This window comes from Oncorhynchus tshawytscha, linkage group LG12 (genome assembly GCF_018296145.1).
Source record: "Oncorhynchus tshawytscha isolate Ot180627B linkage group LG12, Otsh_v2.0, whole genome shotgun sequence".
Lineage (NCBI taxonomy): Eukaryota > Metazoa > Chordata > Actinopteri > Salmoniformes > Salmonidae > Oncorhynchus > Oncorhynchus tshawytscha.
In genome coordinates this window covers 54,771,090-54,785,060 of record NC_056440.1, presented here as the reverse complement: position 1 = coordinate 54,785,060, position 13,971 = coordinate 54,771,090, and the positions used below count along the sequence as shown (strand labels likewise).

The following is a 13,971-nucleotide window of genomic DNA, read 5'->3' as shown; positions in this document are numbered from 1 at the left end:
ATTTGACCTAGGTTATTTTCGAGTTCCCAGTTGTCTTGAAAGCACCAAAAGAGCGAGACTTTTGACAGATGTTTCTCTCCTTGTGTTGTTGCTTGACCTGCTGACCGATAACACGCTCAACTGTTTGGAGTAAATATCTTAATGTTAAACTAGTTTATCCAATAAAATACTTTGACAAGGGAAATGCAGTTTACAGTATATGCGCAATAACCTAACATAGCAGGCGTAAAATAAACACCTGAAACTCTCCTACATACTGGTCTTGACAGGGGGAAATGGTTCTGCACTGTTTAACCAATCCAGTAAATGTGAAGGCGGAGTATCGCCTTGTTAACGTCCAAAAGCGGAAGTCATGGCACAGGCTCTCTTTCCAAACCGGAGCATCCGGTTGATAGGGACTAGGGTAGAGGCACATTATTGGGGACATGAGCAGAACTCTGGAAGGGGAAAATGGAGTCCCTAGAGATAGCAAGTACAAGATGGGTGTGCGGGATGGAGCGCCAGTATTATCACAAGGAGACGTCTACTTGGAAAATGGAGAAGGGATGGAGGGAAAAAAGAGAGGGAGTGGAGGTCTAAGAGAGTGAGGGAAGAAGAGGGTAAGCTTGGGGCGGATAAAAGTGGTGGGAAAAAGGGAGATGGTTTGTCAAAGAAGAATGGTAGAAAGTGTAAGCAGAGGGAGCTGAAGACAGGAGGAGAAATTGAAGTGAATGAGGGTGAAGAATCAGAGGTGGTTGGTGCAGTAAAGTTATCGGAGACTGAGGTGTGCACCGAGGGTCAGGATGAAGAAGAGTCTGTGACAGTAGGAGTGAAGTTTATGGAGAAAGTGGACTCTTGCCTTTTGGCTGATCCATTTGTGGTTTCACGGTGGGTGGAAAAAGAGTTGGGTCATGTGGAATCGGTGAGGGTAACCAGAAGTGGTCTAGTGATAATTGTTTGTGTTTCTGTTGGGCAGAGGGAGAATGCGCTCGAAGCAAAACGAATGGGGGCAAGAAAAGTGAATTGTTTTGTTTATCAAGAAAAGGGCACCAATGAAAGGAGTGATAACTGGGGTAGCAGTAGATATAAAAGTTGACCAGCTGAGGGCAAAGATTCCCGGTGTATGTGATGCTCGTCGTTTGGTGCGACGCAGGCAGGGTGGTGAGAGTGGGGAAACAGAAGAGTCATTGTCTGTTCTTTTGAGTTTTGACGTTGAGTCTTTGCCTGACAGTGAATAAAGGATATATAAAGGTATCCTGTACAAGCTTATGTGCCGAACACATTAAGATGTGACAGGTGTCAAGCTTATGGGCATGTGGCAGCAGTGTGTAGGAGGGAGGGTCCAAGGTGTTCCTATGTGGCAGCAGTGTGTAGGAGGGAGGGTCCAAGGTGTTCCTATGTGGCAGCAGCGTGTAGGAGGGAGGGTCCAAGGTGTTCCTATGTGGCAGCAGTGTGTAGGAGGGAGGGTCCAAGGTGTTCCTATGTGGCAGCAGTGTGTAGGAGGGAGGGTCCAAGGTCTGAGAAATGTGCAGAAGGGCATGTGACAAAGGCATATGTAGTATTTGGGAACGTAGTGGAATGTGTTAATTGTAATGTCCCATATGCGAGAGAGGTAGGTAGAGGTTTCCAGGGTTAGAGTAGTGCAGAAGTTGTCATATCAGCAGTGAAGAAAGTTGAGGAAGATGGGTTGAGGGTGAGGAGTGGTGAGAGTAGTAGACATATACCAGTACAGACGGATAGGCCAACCAGTGAAATAAGTTTCAGGAAGATTGGATTTATAGCAATGGTTTTCAATTGTACGTACTGCAGGAGTAACGGATGTGAAACGGCTAGCTTAGTTAGCGGTGGTGTGCGCTAAATATCGTTTCAATCGGTGACGTCACTTGCTCTGAGACCTTGAAGTAGTTGTTACCCTTGCTCTGCAAGGGCTGCGGCTTTTGTGGAGCGATGGGTAACGATGCTTCATGGGTGACTGTTGTCGATGTGTGCAGAGGGTCCCTGGTTCGCGCCCGGGTATGGGCGAGGGGACGGTATAAAGTTATATTGTTACCCAGGCATGGATCGGAAGTCTCAGAAAATTGAGGTTGTGGTGGCAGCTGCAGAGAGGTATTTGGGTGTGCGAGACTTGACATCAGAAGAGTTACAGGGTGTGTTAAGTGGTGATGTCCCATCATTTCAGGATGATGGCATGAGGTAGGAGTAAATACATTTAATTAGTGGAGTAGGGTGGTGTTAATTTTATGTCATTTTGAAATTAGTGAGTTATATAGTGTCAGATGGTAGGGTATTTATTTAGTACATTTTTCTTTTTCAAGTAAAGTATAAGGGAGTTGTACTGCAGTCTAGTAGGTGGCGATAATGCAACAAATTGGATGCCAACCACCATTAAACCTCAGAAGAAGAAGATAGGGGCTCAGCAAGGGGTATTTGCGCCCATAATATATTTTCCCCGCAGCGTGTTTCCTTGACTTTCTCATTGGTCAAAAAGACTACACCACAATGAATACTTTTTTTTTTTTTTACTGATCTGTGCTGTGCTTTACTCATGCGAATGTCCCGTTTAGAAGACCTGTCAAAAGCTCAAAACTCAAGCAAAACAGTTTTTCACTGTGCCCTGAAACGTCTTCATTACCAACCAGTGGTCCTAATGCAAATCATGAGAGCATAAAAGATGTATATCAAGGGATCACTTTGTTGCCTTTATTTTACCACAGTTCTGACCTATAACAACTGGCAGACAGGATGCAGGTGAGCTCTCTCTCTCTCTCTCTCTCTCTCTCTCTCTCTCTCTTTCTCTCTCTCTCTCTCACACTTTACACAATCTTCAGTAAGCGCAGTATTTTTATTGTTTACAAGCTGCATACATATGCTTTCACCATACCTATTACAACACTCGGCAAATTGTCATCTGTAAAACATTCTTCTTCATTATCAAAAATCTATCTGAATCCAACAAAGGAGTTTACATAGCCAGTTTTATTCAGCTGTTGTTCCAAAGATATCATTTAAACACTAAACAACAACAACAACAAAATATCTATAAATGCTTGACTTTGGATTCACAAGCTTTTGTTTCCAAAATGGTTCAAAATTATATTTTCTCAGTTGAAAATGACACAAAAAAAAAAGCACGTCCAGTCGACTGATATGTATCCACGTTAAAAACAGTCTCGTAAAAACATGAAATATGGGCATAATCCCTGAGCGTTGCGCTTAAGGGCTGGATTCAATCCGTATCACGGAAGTATCTGGGAAGATCCACGTTAAAATGTAAAGGTCATTTTCGAAATTGAGCCGACACGTGCATAGTTTAACCATGAATCTAGTATCGGCGAATGCGGGAACATATAATGCTGATCTTCCTTGATATCCTACTTCTGCGATACGGATTGAATCTAGTCCTAAATCTTCTAATAGCACCTAGGCGTCTTTTTATGGCTGAAGTATGCTATGGTGTGTAAAAAGAACCCACTATGACAACCCACTATGTGCCTGACTTAAGGTCACTGATAGATATGGGAAGGGTTTGGAAAGTTAACTGTAATATCAGTTCAAATGTGACTCCTACCACAAGTAAGCACACACTTCATCACACCCTGAGATGGAAGCACAGAATTGGACAGAGGTTAGTTCTGAGGCTTGCTCAGCATTGTTTTATTCCCGCCTTTTTATTCTGCCTTTCCCCGTTTGGTTGAGAGGGACACAATGAACACTTCCTCTGGCTTTCTGCTCCTCTTCCTGCTCATACACACTCATTTCCACATTTTACACACACACTCTCTTTGACCTCGAAAACTCAGTAAAATCATTGAAACCCATTTGTGCTCCTCCTGCAGACAGGAGGACACATGGCATGACCCTGAATCAGCCAATCAGATTTCGACTAGTGTGATGCGTCACGGCACCAAAGAAAACCAACACAGGACCACTCACTCTTAAGAGTTCAAATACGAAAGAAAAAAAAGTTTGCCCATATACCTCAGATAAGAGAAACACAGATGTTTTCCCAAAGATTAAATGCTAAACATACTAGTGTTCACTCTTGTGACACAGACTACAAAAGAAAATGGCCTCTCTTTTAAAATGGAATGGCTAAAGAAATATAGAAACCAGCAACGTCTAGGTTTTGGTTAAGGCCATATTGCCTCTGTCACAGGTACTTGGGGAGAGTGGCAGTACTTCGAAGCAGGAAACAGTAGGAGACCTGGAGCTAAGCCCCCTGGGTAATGGAGTTTTATAACAAGGCTATATAGGATTATGAAGCATCAATAAGGATTAAAGGGCCAATCTGCAGTTGCTACATAATTTTTGTGTTTTGTGTACATATAAATGAATGATATGTACCCATTCATTCTTGAAGAATATAACTTATAAATGTCTCATGAGTTTAGTTCAACTGTCATACCATTTCAGAACCCAAAATAACAAGCTTGTTTTACTTCAATGTTTTAAACAAAACAAATGTAAACAAACACTATATAGCCTCAAAACATGCATAACACTACATTTTGATATCATGGATGGTCAATCCTTCCATCCATAGCTATGTCTATGAATTTGACAGTGGTTACATTTCTCCAGCCCTGAGCTTTTTACCGAAAAAGAGACGGGAAGTACTCGTTATTGTTTCAACTGCTAATTGCCGCTTTAAGGTACTAAAACGCAGTTAACACACACAACATCAGTGAGACCACGAGAGAGTGAGGGACAGAAGGGGCACACAGAATATGACAGGATAACTCTGTAAAGTGAACTTAACCCGAGGGGGACATATGCCGTGTTCATGTCATGTCGGAAACTCAGACATTTCCGACTTGCTTGCTCGTTATAGAAAGATGATACTCAAGTTTCCCACTTGGGAAGTATCTGAATCTACCAATAGAAAGCTCTACGCAAATAACTTACGTTCATATTAACTCGGAGATCCAGAGTTTCTGACATGAAGTGAACTCGGCAATAGAGAAATATATTTTTTTTTAACCATTTCGGTCTGAAATCTCAGTCAAAATACACACAGAAGAGTATAGAAGAGTAGCGGGTGATCACAACATTTCTTCCCCTTCTCTTTCTGTCAATTTCCTTCTCGGTCTCCTTCTACTTCTTCTCCTCCTCTTCATCTCCAGGCTTCTGCTCGACGGACAGGAGCTCCTCGCCTTTGTGACGGCGTGTCATGCGGATGAGCATCATACTGTCGGTCGTCTCGGAAACCGCATCTTCGTCATCCTCGACCTGGGCATCTGTAGGGGGGATGGGGGAGCGACGGTGCACCATCGGGGAGGGAGGAGGTATGGGGAGTCCAGAGGACTGGGGGTAGAGGGCGTTTTGGGTGTGAGAGAGAGAGAGAGAGAGAGAACAAAGATTGATTTCAGACCATTTTTCATCCATCCACAAAAAAGAGAGAGAGTAGGAGGGAGGGTGTGAGAAGGGAGAGTTGGGGACAGACACAGAGGTAGGTGTGTTGTGTGTATGACACTAGGTGTGTGCATGTAAATGCATGTGTGTGCTGTTTACCTCAGTCTCGGCAGGTTTGTAGCCCTCTTTCAGCTTGGCGAAGGTGCCCTTAATGCCTGCCTGCTCTGTAATCACCAGGGCTGCTTTGAACAGCTTGGGGGTCTCTGGCCTGTCTGGGATCACCTCGGCAGTCTCCTTCACCTCTGCTTTTTCCTCTGGCTTCTTATCCTTCGTCAGCATTTTCCTGGAAAGGGAGGAAGGCAGGGAGAAGTTGTGGTCAGGTCCGTCAGACTGAGGTAAAGCTTTTAGATATGTGCATACACACTGTGCATACACACTGTGTACATTGATGCATTTTGTGTGCTTGAAACATTTAGGCATGCACACATATGTGGCATACAAACGCAAACTAATACACTGTATACAGTTGAAGTCGGAAGTTTACATACACCTTGGCCGAATACATTTAAACTCAGTTTATCAAAATTCCTGACATTTAATCAGAGTAAAAATTCCCTGTCTTAGGTCAGTTAGGATCACCACTTTATTTTAAGAATGTGAAATGTCAGAATAATAGTAGAGAGAATGATTTCTTTCAGATTTGATTTCTTTCATTACATTCCCAGTGGGTCAGAAGTTTACATGCACTCAATTAGTATTTGGTAGCATTGCCTTTAAATTGTTTAACTTGGGTCAAATGTTTTGGGTATCCTTCCACAAGCTTCCCACAATAAGTTGGGCAAATTTTGTCCCATTCCTCCTGACAGAGATGGTGTAACTGAGTCAGGTTTGTAGGACACCTTGCTCGCACATGCTTTTTCAGTTCTGCCCACAAATGTTCAATGGGATGAGGTCAGGGCTTTGTAATGGCCACCCACTCCAATACCTTGCCTTTTTTTGTCTTTAAGCCATTTTGCCACAACTTTGGAAGTATGCTTGGGTCATTGTCCATTTGGAAGACCCATTTCCGACCAAACTTTGACTTCCTGACTGATGTCTTGAGATGTTGCTTCAATATATCTACATAATTTTCATTCCTGGTGATGCCATCTATTTTGTGAAGTGCACCAGTCCCTCCTGCAGCAAATCACCCCCAATACATGATGCTGCCACCCCCGTGCTTCACAGTTGGCATGGTGTTCTTCGGCTTGCAAGCATCCAACCTTTTCCTCCAAACATAACAATGGTCAATATGGCCAAACAGTTCTATTTTTGTTTCATCAGACCAAAGGAGGTGAGGTGCAGTGTTTGTGTGTGTGTGTATATATATATATATATATTTGTGTGTGTGTGTGTGTTTGTGTGTGTGTGTGTGTGTGTGTGTATGTATATATATATATATATATATATATATATATATATATATATATATGTGTATATGTGTATATATACATATATATATATATATATATATATATATATATATATATATATATATACATATATATATATATATATATATATATACATATATATATATACACACACACACACAAACACTGCACCTCCCTGTCCTCACTTATGAGGTAAATTGATGCCACGGATGAGTTAGAGCAGGTCATGAGACTGTCTGTTTATCCAGACATGATTCCCTCCTAACTTCTGCCTGACTCTCACTTAAACCAATAATACTTCATCAGGAACTCAATTCTCCTCGTAGCCATGATCAGAGAGAGAGAATTACAGTAGAGAGGGGAAGAGATAGAGATACAGAGTGGACAAACAGACAGAGGGAGATAGTGACAGATGGAGGAAGAGATGAAGCGGAGAGATAGAGGCTATGGTAAAGAGAGAGAAAGAGAGAGCCCATCCACCCTTCCCCCGAGACTCATATCCCACTTCCCAGCCCATCCATTTGACCTTCCCCCTCAGGCCTTTTGGCTGTGTCCTGGGTAAGAAGAGAGGGATAGGTGAACTGGAAAAGGTAGGAACGTTGGATTCGAGAGGTCACCCCCTCACTTGGCCTTCTTGCGGAGGAGTTTCTGGGACTCGGGGTAGTGCACCAGGATGTCTGAGAGGTCCCTCTTATCCAGGATGAAGAGGTTCGCGAATCCGTGAGCCATCACATTGGCCGTGCGTCTGTTCCCCCCGCCCCCTGCCAGCAAGCTGTCCAATCGGAGGACATATATGGGTTACACGCCAAACAAACACCAAACACATGCTTAGAGACATGCTAGAGGCAAGCTAGAGACGTAGCATGCACACTGTCGCATGCATGAGTGCTGAAACGGGTTCATTGGGATTGTGTATAATGTACAGCCCTTAGATATTCCAATACATGATACTGTATATGAGGAAAATATTTGGACCAGTGATTAAGGGGGAGCTCTCACCTGATTTCTCCAAACACAGAGCCGGCCCTGATTGTCACAAACACAGTCTTCAAATCAGGTCCTCCCACCACCTGAACCTCCCCCTGCTTGATGATATACATCTCCCTGCCGATCTCACCCTGCCCACACGGGACACACAGCACATTATATCCGATCATAGCAAAGGCACACAGGTACAATTAGAGGTACGGTTTACAGAGGGAGAAAGGACCATGTGCAAGTGATTTAGGCTAAGCTTGGGGTAAAGCTGTGATGGGAGGGTGAGGGCATTACTCCATTGGCCTACCTTTTTACAGACAAAGTCCCCAGGCAGGTAGACCACAGACTTGAGCCTCATCAACATGTCAAAGATCATCTGTCTGTCACAGCCCTGGAATAGAGAGAGAGAGAGAGAGAGAGAGAGAGAGAGAGAAGAAAGAAAGAAAGAAAGAGAGAGGGGGGGGGCAGATATAGAGGCGGGGAATGGAGAGACATGAAAGAGGGATTTTAGTACAATTGGAGAGAAAAAAGGAGAATGCAAGAGAAAGAGAGAGCGAGAGAGTATAGTATGTATTATTGAAGATTTGACAAAGACGAGGGCTGCAGTGTCTGAGTTCCTGCGCTGTACTCTTTCCCTCCCCTTACCTGGAACAGGGCCACTTTACTCACGATGGAGTAGTTAACATCCACAGCCATGTCCATCCTCATCTTATCCGGCAGCTGGATCAACAGCTCCTGCTCATCTGTAGAGCGAGAGAGAGAGACCAAGAGGCAGCAAGAGGGAAAAAGGTAAGGTGGGAGGCAGATGGGCAGAGAGAAGGAGAGAGATAGGGGGATGGTGAGCGAGCAAATAGGCCAATAACAGAAACAATATCTTCGTAACATTTCGACATGCAGCACTCTCACAACATTTAGCCAACGTTCCTCACCCAGCATGCCCTGTATTTTCCAGGTGTAGTCGTACCAGGTCTTGACTCGGTTCTGGACCTCTGTGGGGATGTGGTAGGAGGTCATATACTTGATGGTGTTGTCCATACAGGCCCGGTAGTAGTTCTGACCCGCTGTGGCAGCCCCCACCACATCTCTCATCTGGAACAACAGCAGAACAACAAGCCTTATGTTCAGTAGGCATGAAACGGAACCAAACGCTCAGAAACAAGAACGTACGATCTGAGCCATCAATCTGAGCCATTATTTTCTGTTGGATGCCCCAATGAACATGGATTGTCTTTGCTGCACCTACCTGACCAATCATGATGGAGAAAGCAAAGACGCCAACAAAATAGTTGACGAGCTGGAATGTGATCTCAAACACGGTGGTTGGGTCCGGGAGACCCCCGATGGTGATCAGGGTCTTTACAGCAAAGTAGTAACACCGGATATAACTGGGCACACAGACAGAGGCACTGTATACACACAGATGTCCGACAAATACACACACGCACACGCGTCTGGGATGAATGAACAGTTCTAAAGGTGACCGCAGAAGAGGACTTGGAAAAAGCTGGATGTTTTGTGGTAATGTGGTTGGTGTGAGGGTTTTTCGGCCGTTTTGTGACTGTTTAGCGGTGTTCTCCTCACCTGTTCCCTTTGCCGTTGTAGACCCACTTAGTGGACCCCAGCCCCTCGTAGTCAGAACCCCAATAGAACAGACAGGCGTTGATGTGGAGAGAATACAACAGGTAGGAAGTGGTCAGGATCACTCTGAGAGGGAGAGAGAGAGAGGAGGGGAATGAGAAAAAGTTACTAGAGCTCAGTAAGGGCTACAGCATCCTCTGCTGGCTAATTATGTGTATTGTGCGTTGAGTGTGTCTGTGTAGGGTTTTCTCTGCTGAGTGTTTTGTGTTGAGCGAATGTCCTGTGTAGAGTATGTATGTGTGGTTGATGGTCAGAGTGTGTTCTATGTGTCTCTCTCTGGGACCTGTAGATGTAGGCTTTCTTCATGACTGCTTCCAAACGGTCGTTGAACTCAAAGAAAGCCATGTACTGAAACAGAGAAAGAGAGGCGTCAATCACTTATCACTAAGGTCTAAGCACTCCAATGAATGCACGTGTGTGTGTGTGTGTGTGTGTGTGTGTGTGTGTGTGTGTGTGTGTGTGTGTGTGTGTGTGTGTGTGTGTGTGTGTGTGTGTGTACCTTCAGTAGGCGGGGGAATCTGAGAAGGGAGTTAACGCCAGTAAAGTAGTAAAATATCTCCATGGGGAACATACTGACACAATCCATCTGAAAGACAAATCATTCCTTTACAAAACAACACTCCCTCACATCCATCTTAGAAATATAGAGTTACTTGTCTACTAGCCCAGTCAACAAGGAGAAACAGTGTAGCTTCAGCCTCACCTTAAATCGTTCTGTTGTCATGTAGTTGTCTCTCATGTCCTTTTTGTCACACTGCAAGAAAAGAGAAGAAATTAGAACATCATTTAGTTCCTTGTATCTATAAATGTGTATATGTATGTGCCTTTTAGAGGTGTTTCTGAATCTGTGTGTATGATTGTCTGTGTTGGCATACATTTTCTAGTACTACTTGCCATAGAGGGCCAGTTTGTGTGAGGGCCTGTTTGTGTGAGGGCCTGTTTGTGTGTATGTACCTGTCTGTATAAGCATGGTGTATATGTGATTGCCTACAGTATATGTGAGGATCCAGATCCCCTTACCACAATATCTCCTCCGCGTACAAACTCCAGGCGGGGCTGAAAGACCAGGATGTCGGTGATGTAAATAAGGTCACAGGTGTAGTCCATTAACAGCCACCAGTAGATGTTGTCTGCAGTCTGGTAGGGGAAGGCCCAGCGCACCGGGATCAGCCACACGTTCCAGTTCCACGCCATCATCACAAAGAACAGCCACACCACGTAGACCAGGTCTACAGGGAGACGAGAGGCACAGACAGAGCAGAGCAGAGTCAACTACAACGTGAATATAAAAACTCAGCGGGGGCTAAAAGGTATATTAGGATTTTATTACATTAGTATCAGGGCCCAAGGTCAGGTTGGGAAAGATAGTTCATATTTTATTGTCAAGATTCAGAAGTGAGATGGGCCTGTAAGAGGGGCACTCATCAGCCAGTTGGTCATTTTTATTTTTATTTTATTTAACCTTTATTTAACGAGGCAAGTCATGTCGGTAAAGTATCATTATGTGTTGTATAGGAATGTATAATGGAACAGGGGTATGTGGTAGTAAAATTGGTGAGGGATATTATCCACTATTCTAAAGTTTTGGTCCTGGATACTGATTAGCTGAAAGCCGTGGTATATTAGATTGTATACCATGGGTATGGCAAGAAATGACTTGTTTACTGTTCTGGGGTTTGTAGCATATGGCTAATATACCACAGCTAAGGGCTGTATGCAGGCAATACCGCGTTGCATCGGGCCTAAGAACAGCCCTTAAAAGTGGTATATTGGCAATATACCACACCCCCCTAGGGCCATATCACTTAAATATACCACGGGTGTGACCCAAAATGACTTGTTTATTGTATAATTATGTTGATAACCAGTTTATAATAGCAGTAAAGCACCTCAGGGGTTTGTGGTTTATGGCCAGTATACCACGGCTAAGGGGTGTACCAAGGCACTCTGCATTGCGTCGTGCATAAGAACAGCTCTTAGCTGTGGAATATTAGCCATATACAGTACCACACCACCTCGGGCTTTAGTGCTTAAGTATAATATGTTTTGGTATATAGCTCACCAGTATAAGGGTCGATGCTGGAAGGGAAACGATAGTCCACTATGGTTTGAAGCCAACTAGGAAGTGGGGGCATTTTGGGAAGTTTGAGGATTTTGATTGGGTATCCATAGAAGTCCCAGTACTCCTCCTCCTCTTCATCCTCCACCGGGGCTGAGATGTCCTTGTCCTCTTCTGGGGGAGGGGGAGGAGGAGGGGGCGCCTTGGCTGGGGCTGGGAGTGAGAGGTCAAAAGTTATAGGTTATGTGAAAATGGATGTGGGTCAGGGTTGCATTTGTACATTTTAGAAAATCATTTGGCAATTGTGTATTTTGCTTGTTGTAAGGTCAAGGGTCAGGGTCACAGGTTAAAGTGGTAACCTACAGGTTTGAGGGCTGTCTTCCTCAGATTCGTCAGGGTCCATCAGTTTTTCCTTCTTGCGGACCGTCCTCGCCTTAAACAGCTTGACCAGTGTAGTCACTCTCTCTTGGACAATCACACTGCCATAGCTTGCCGCTGATGCTGGACGATCCCTGCAGGATACGACATCATCAGTGAGTGAGTGAGTGTGTGCAAGTGTACCACGCATGCGAGTGTGCATGCGTGTTTGTATTACAACAGGTTGGTGGCTTCTTAATTGGGGAGGACGGGCTGGAGCAGAATAGGTTGAGTGGTATCAAAATACATTAAACACGTGGTTTCCAAATGGTTGATGCCATTCGATTAACTCCGTTCCAGCCATTGTTAAGAGCTGTCCTCCGCTCAGCAGCCTCCACTGGTTTTGCATGCATCTTGTGCATTTGCCTGTGTGGCATCACTCACCCATCTTCCACAGTCAGGAGGCCGGTCTGCATCTCCAAGTCATCAACACCAAAAACATCATCCTCTTCAGCACTTCTCTCTTCCACCGGGAGGAGCGAGCCACTAAAGGAAAGGCGATACAAGGTTAGGCAATAGGAGACAAAGAGACAAGGGTAGGATAAACTGCACAAACAAAGCTGCCACAACTTACTCTGCAGCCACAGCTTTGCTGAATGTGTGAGAAAAAGAGAGAGTGATATTAAGGCAATATGGCTAGTAAATTAAATGTTTGTCTGTCATCCTAGGCAAATCACCATAGAGCAAGTCTGTGCAGCTACTATAATCATCAGACAGGCTTTTGAAGCAGCAGAGTGTATAGTCAGTTTACCTGCGCTTGGTCCCGGGGGCGAGAGACACGGTCAGAGAGATGGACAGGGGGTCCTGGGAGGTGATGATCTGGGGGATGTTGCGACCCCCTCTCATCCCTACGTCTCTGTCCACATCCTCCACTTTAACCGCTGGCAGCACATTCCCTCCTCTGTCCTTTCCAACGCTCCCTGAAGAACACGAGGAACTGTTTTCTATAACTCTAGAAAACTCACTCAAGAGAGTTCTGTTGATACCTACCAACAACCCAGAACTATCAGATAAAAATTCTAGAAACAACACTTGAAAGCGTTCTAGAACTTTTGTATGACGACGAAAACACTCTAGAACCCATGGGGTTTGCTTAGCCCAGGGATAACTTCAGTACAACAGTAAAGAGGCTAATGTGAATTAACAGGTGACTTCCTCCTGAGGCTGGTTGGGAGAGTGCCAAGTGTGTCCGGGGCTGTCATCGAGGCAGGGGGTTGGCTACTTTGAAGAGTCTCAAATGTGGAGCGTGTTTTGATTTGTTTGGCACTTTTTTGGTTGCTAAATGATTCCATATTTGTTATTTCATAGTTTTGATGTCTTCACTATTATTCTACAATGTAGAAAAAAAGTAAAAAATAAAGAGGCTATTGTCATTGATGTGAAAGAACAGAACGACACAACACAACACGACACGGCATTGCACAACACAGAACAGAACAGCACGGCACAGGACATTTCACCCAAGAGGGTTCGGTTCACCTGAGCAGTGGGTGGATGGCTGCTGCTCTTCGAGATGAAGCAGGGTGCACGGTAGAGAGCATGATGGCAGAGATGTGGAGGGCGGTGGTCAAGGGGTCAGGGGTGAGGATGGGGTCAGGATGGGGTCGGGAGGTCTCAGGATAGGTGAAACTTGACTTAGTGCTCTGAGGAGACGGTTGATCTAATTTGACACTAGTTTTCCGAATCTAACTCCAGGTCTGCAGGGAGGGGCAGGCGTTGGGACAGGGGAAGGGAGTGTTACTCCTTGGAGACATCTTCCTGGGGTTGGGTTTGGGACACGGCATTTGGGTTAAGTCTGTTGAGGCGATTGAGGATCATTTGGCAGTACTGTCGCGCCTGCTTTGGTAGCTCGGACATCTCATGTTTTAGCAGGGTTAACTCTTCTGGCAGGGCGAGCATGGACAGTTTAGGAGGGTTCAGATTGTTGTCGCGTAGCAACTTGGTGAGATTGTCGAGGCACTGGCAGGCGTGGGGGATATGCACAAGCAGGCTCCTGATTGGAGAGCAATTGGAGGGCACTGGGCGGCAACATGGTCAGACAGTCAATCAGATCAATACAATTGAGCAAAACAGGAAGTCATGTTAAGATCGAAAATGTTAGAGTAGTAGTTAGTA

The 13,971-nt window shown here is 44.8% G+C and overlaps 1 protein-coding gene across 10 annotated transcripts in view; it reads right to left on the bottom strand.

Annotated features, from left to right (window-relative positions):
* Nucleotides 1–2,802: 2,802 nt before the first annotated feature.
* LOC112263469 (cyclic nucleotide-gated cation channel beta-1-like) overlaps nucleotides 2,803–13,971 on the bottom strand; it is a 76,346-nt gene continuing 65,177 nt past the window's right edge. For 8 of the 10 annotated variants that reach the window (XM_042330757.1, XM_042330763.1, XM_042330764.1 and 5 more), the window contains 18 exons: nucleotides 12,608–12,776; nucleotides 12,431–12,448; nucleotides 12,241–12,342; nucleotides 11,803–11,951; nucleotides 11,443–11,652; nucleotides 10,401–10,609; nucleotides 10,084–10,134; nucleotides 9,880–9,966; nucleotides 9,664–9,728; nucleotides 9,324–9,446; nucleotides 8,986–9,127; nucleotides 8,672–8,831; nucleotides 8,388–8,485; nucleotides 8,050–8,133; nucleotides 7,764–7,882; nucleotides 7,390–7,536; nucleotides 5,491–5,674; nucleotides 2,803–5,283 (listed from right to left, as the gene is read on the bottom strand). In XM_042330757.1, coding sequence (XP_042186691.1) covers nucleotides 5,074–5,283; nucleotides 5,491–5,674; nucleotides 7,390–7,536; nucleotides 7,764–7,882; nucleotides 8,050–8,133; nucleotides 8,388–8,485; nucleotides 8,672–8,831; nucleotides 8,986–9,127; nucleotides 9,324–9,446; nucleotides 9,664–9,728; nucleotides 9,880–9,966; nucleotides 10,084–10,134; nucleotides 10,401–10,609; nucleotides 11,443–11,652; nucleotides 11,803–11,951; nucleotides 12,241–12,342; nucleotides 12,431–12,448; nucleotides 12,608–12,776 — 2,327 coding nt within the window. In that variant the 3' untranslated portion in view covers nucleotides 2,803–5,073. The remainder of the gene's footprint in view (nucleotides 5,284–5,490; nucleotides 5,675–7,389; nucleotides 7,537–7,763; nucleotides 7,883–8,049; nucleotides 8,134–8,387; nucleotides 8,486–8,671; nucleotides 8,832–8,985; nucleotides 9,128–9,323; nucleotides 9,447–9,663; nucleotides 9,729–9,879; nucleotides 9,967–10,083; nucleotides 10,135–10,400; nucleotides 10,610–11,442; nucleotides 11,653–11,802; nucleotides 11,952–12,240; nucleotides 12,343–12,430; nucleotides 12,449–12,607; nucleotides 12,777–13,971) is intronic. The other 2 variants (XM_042330762.1, XM_042330759.1) reach the window with 2 other exon arrangements.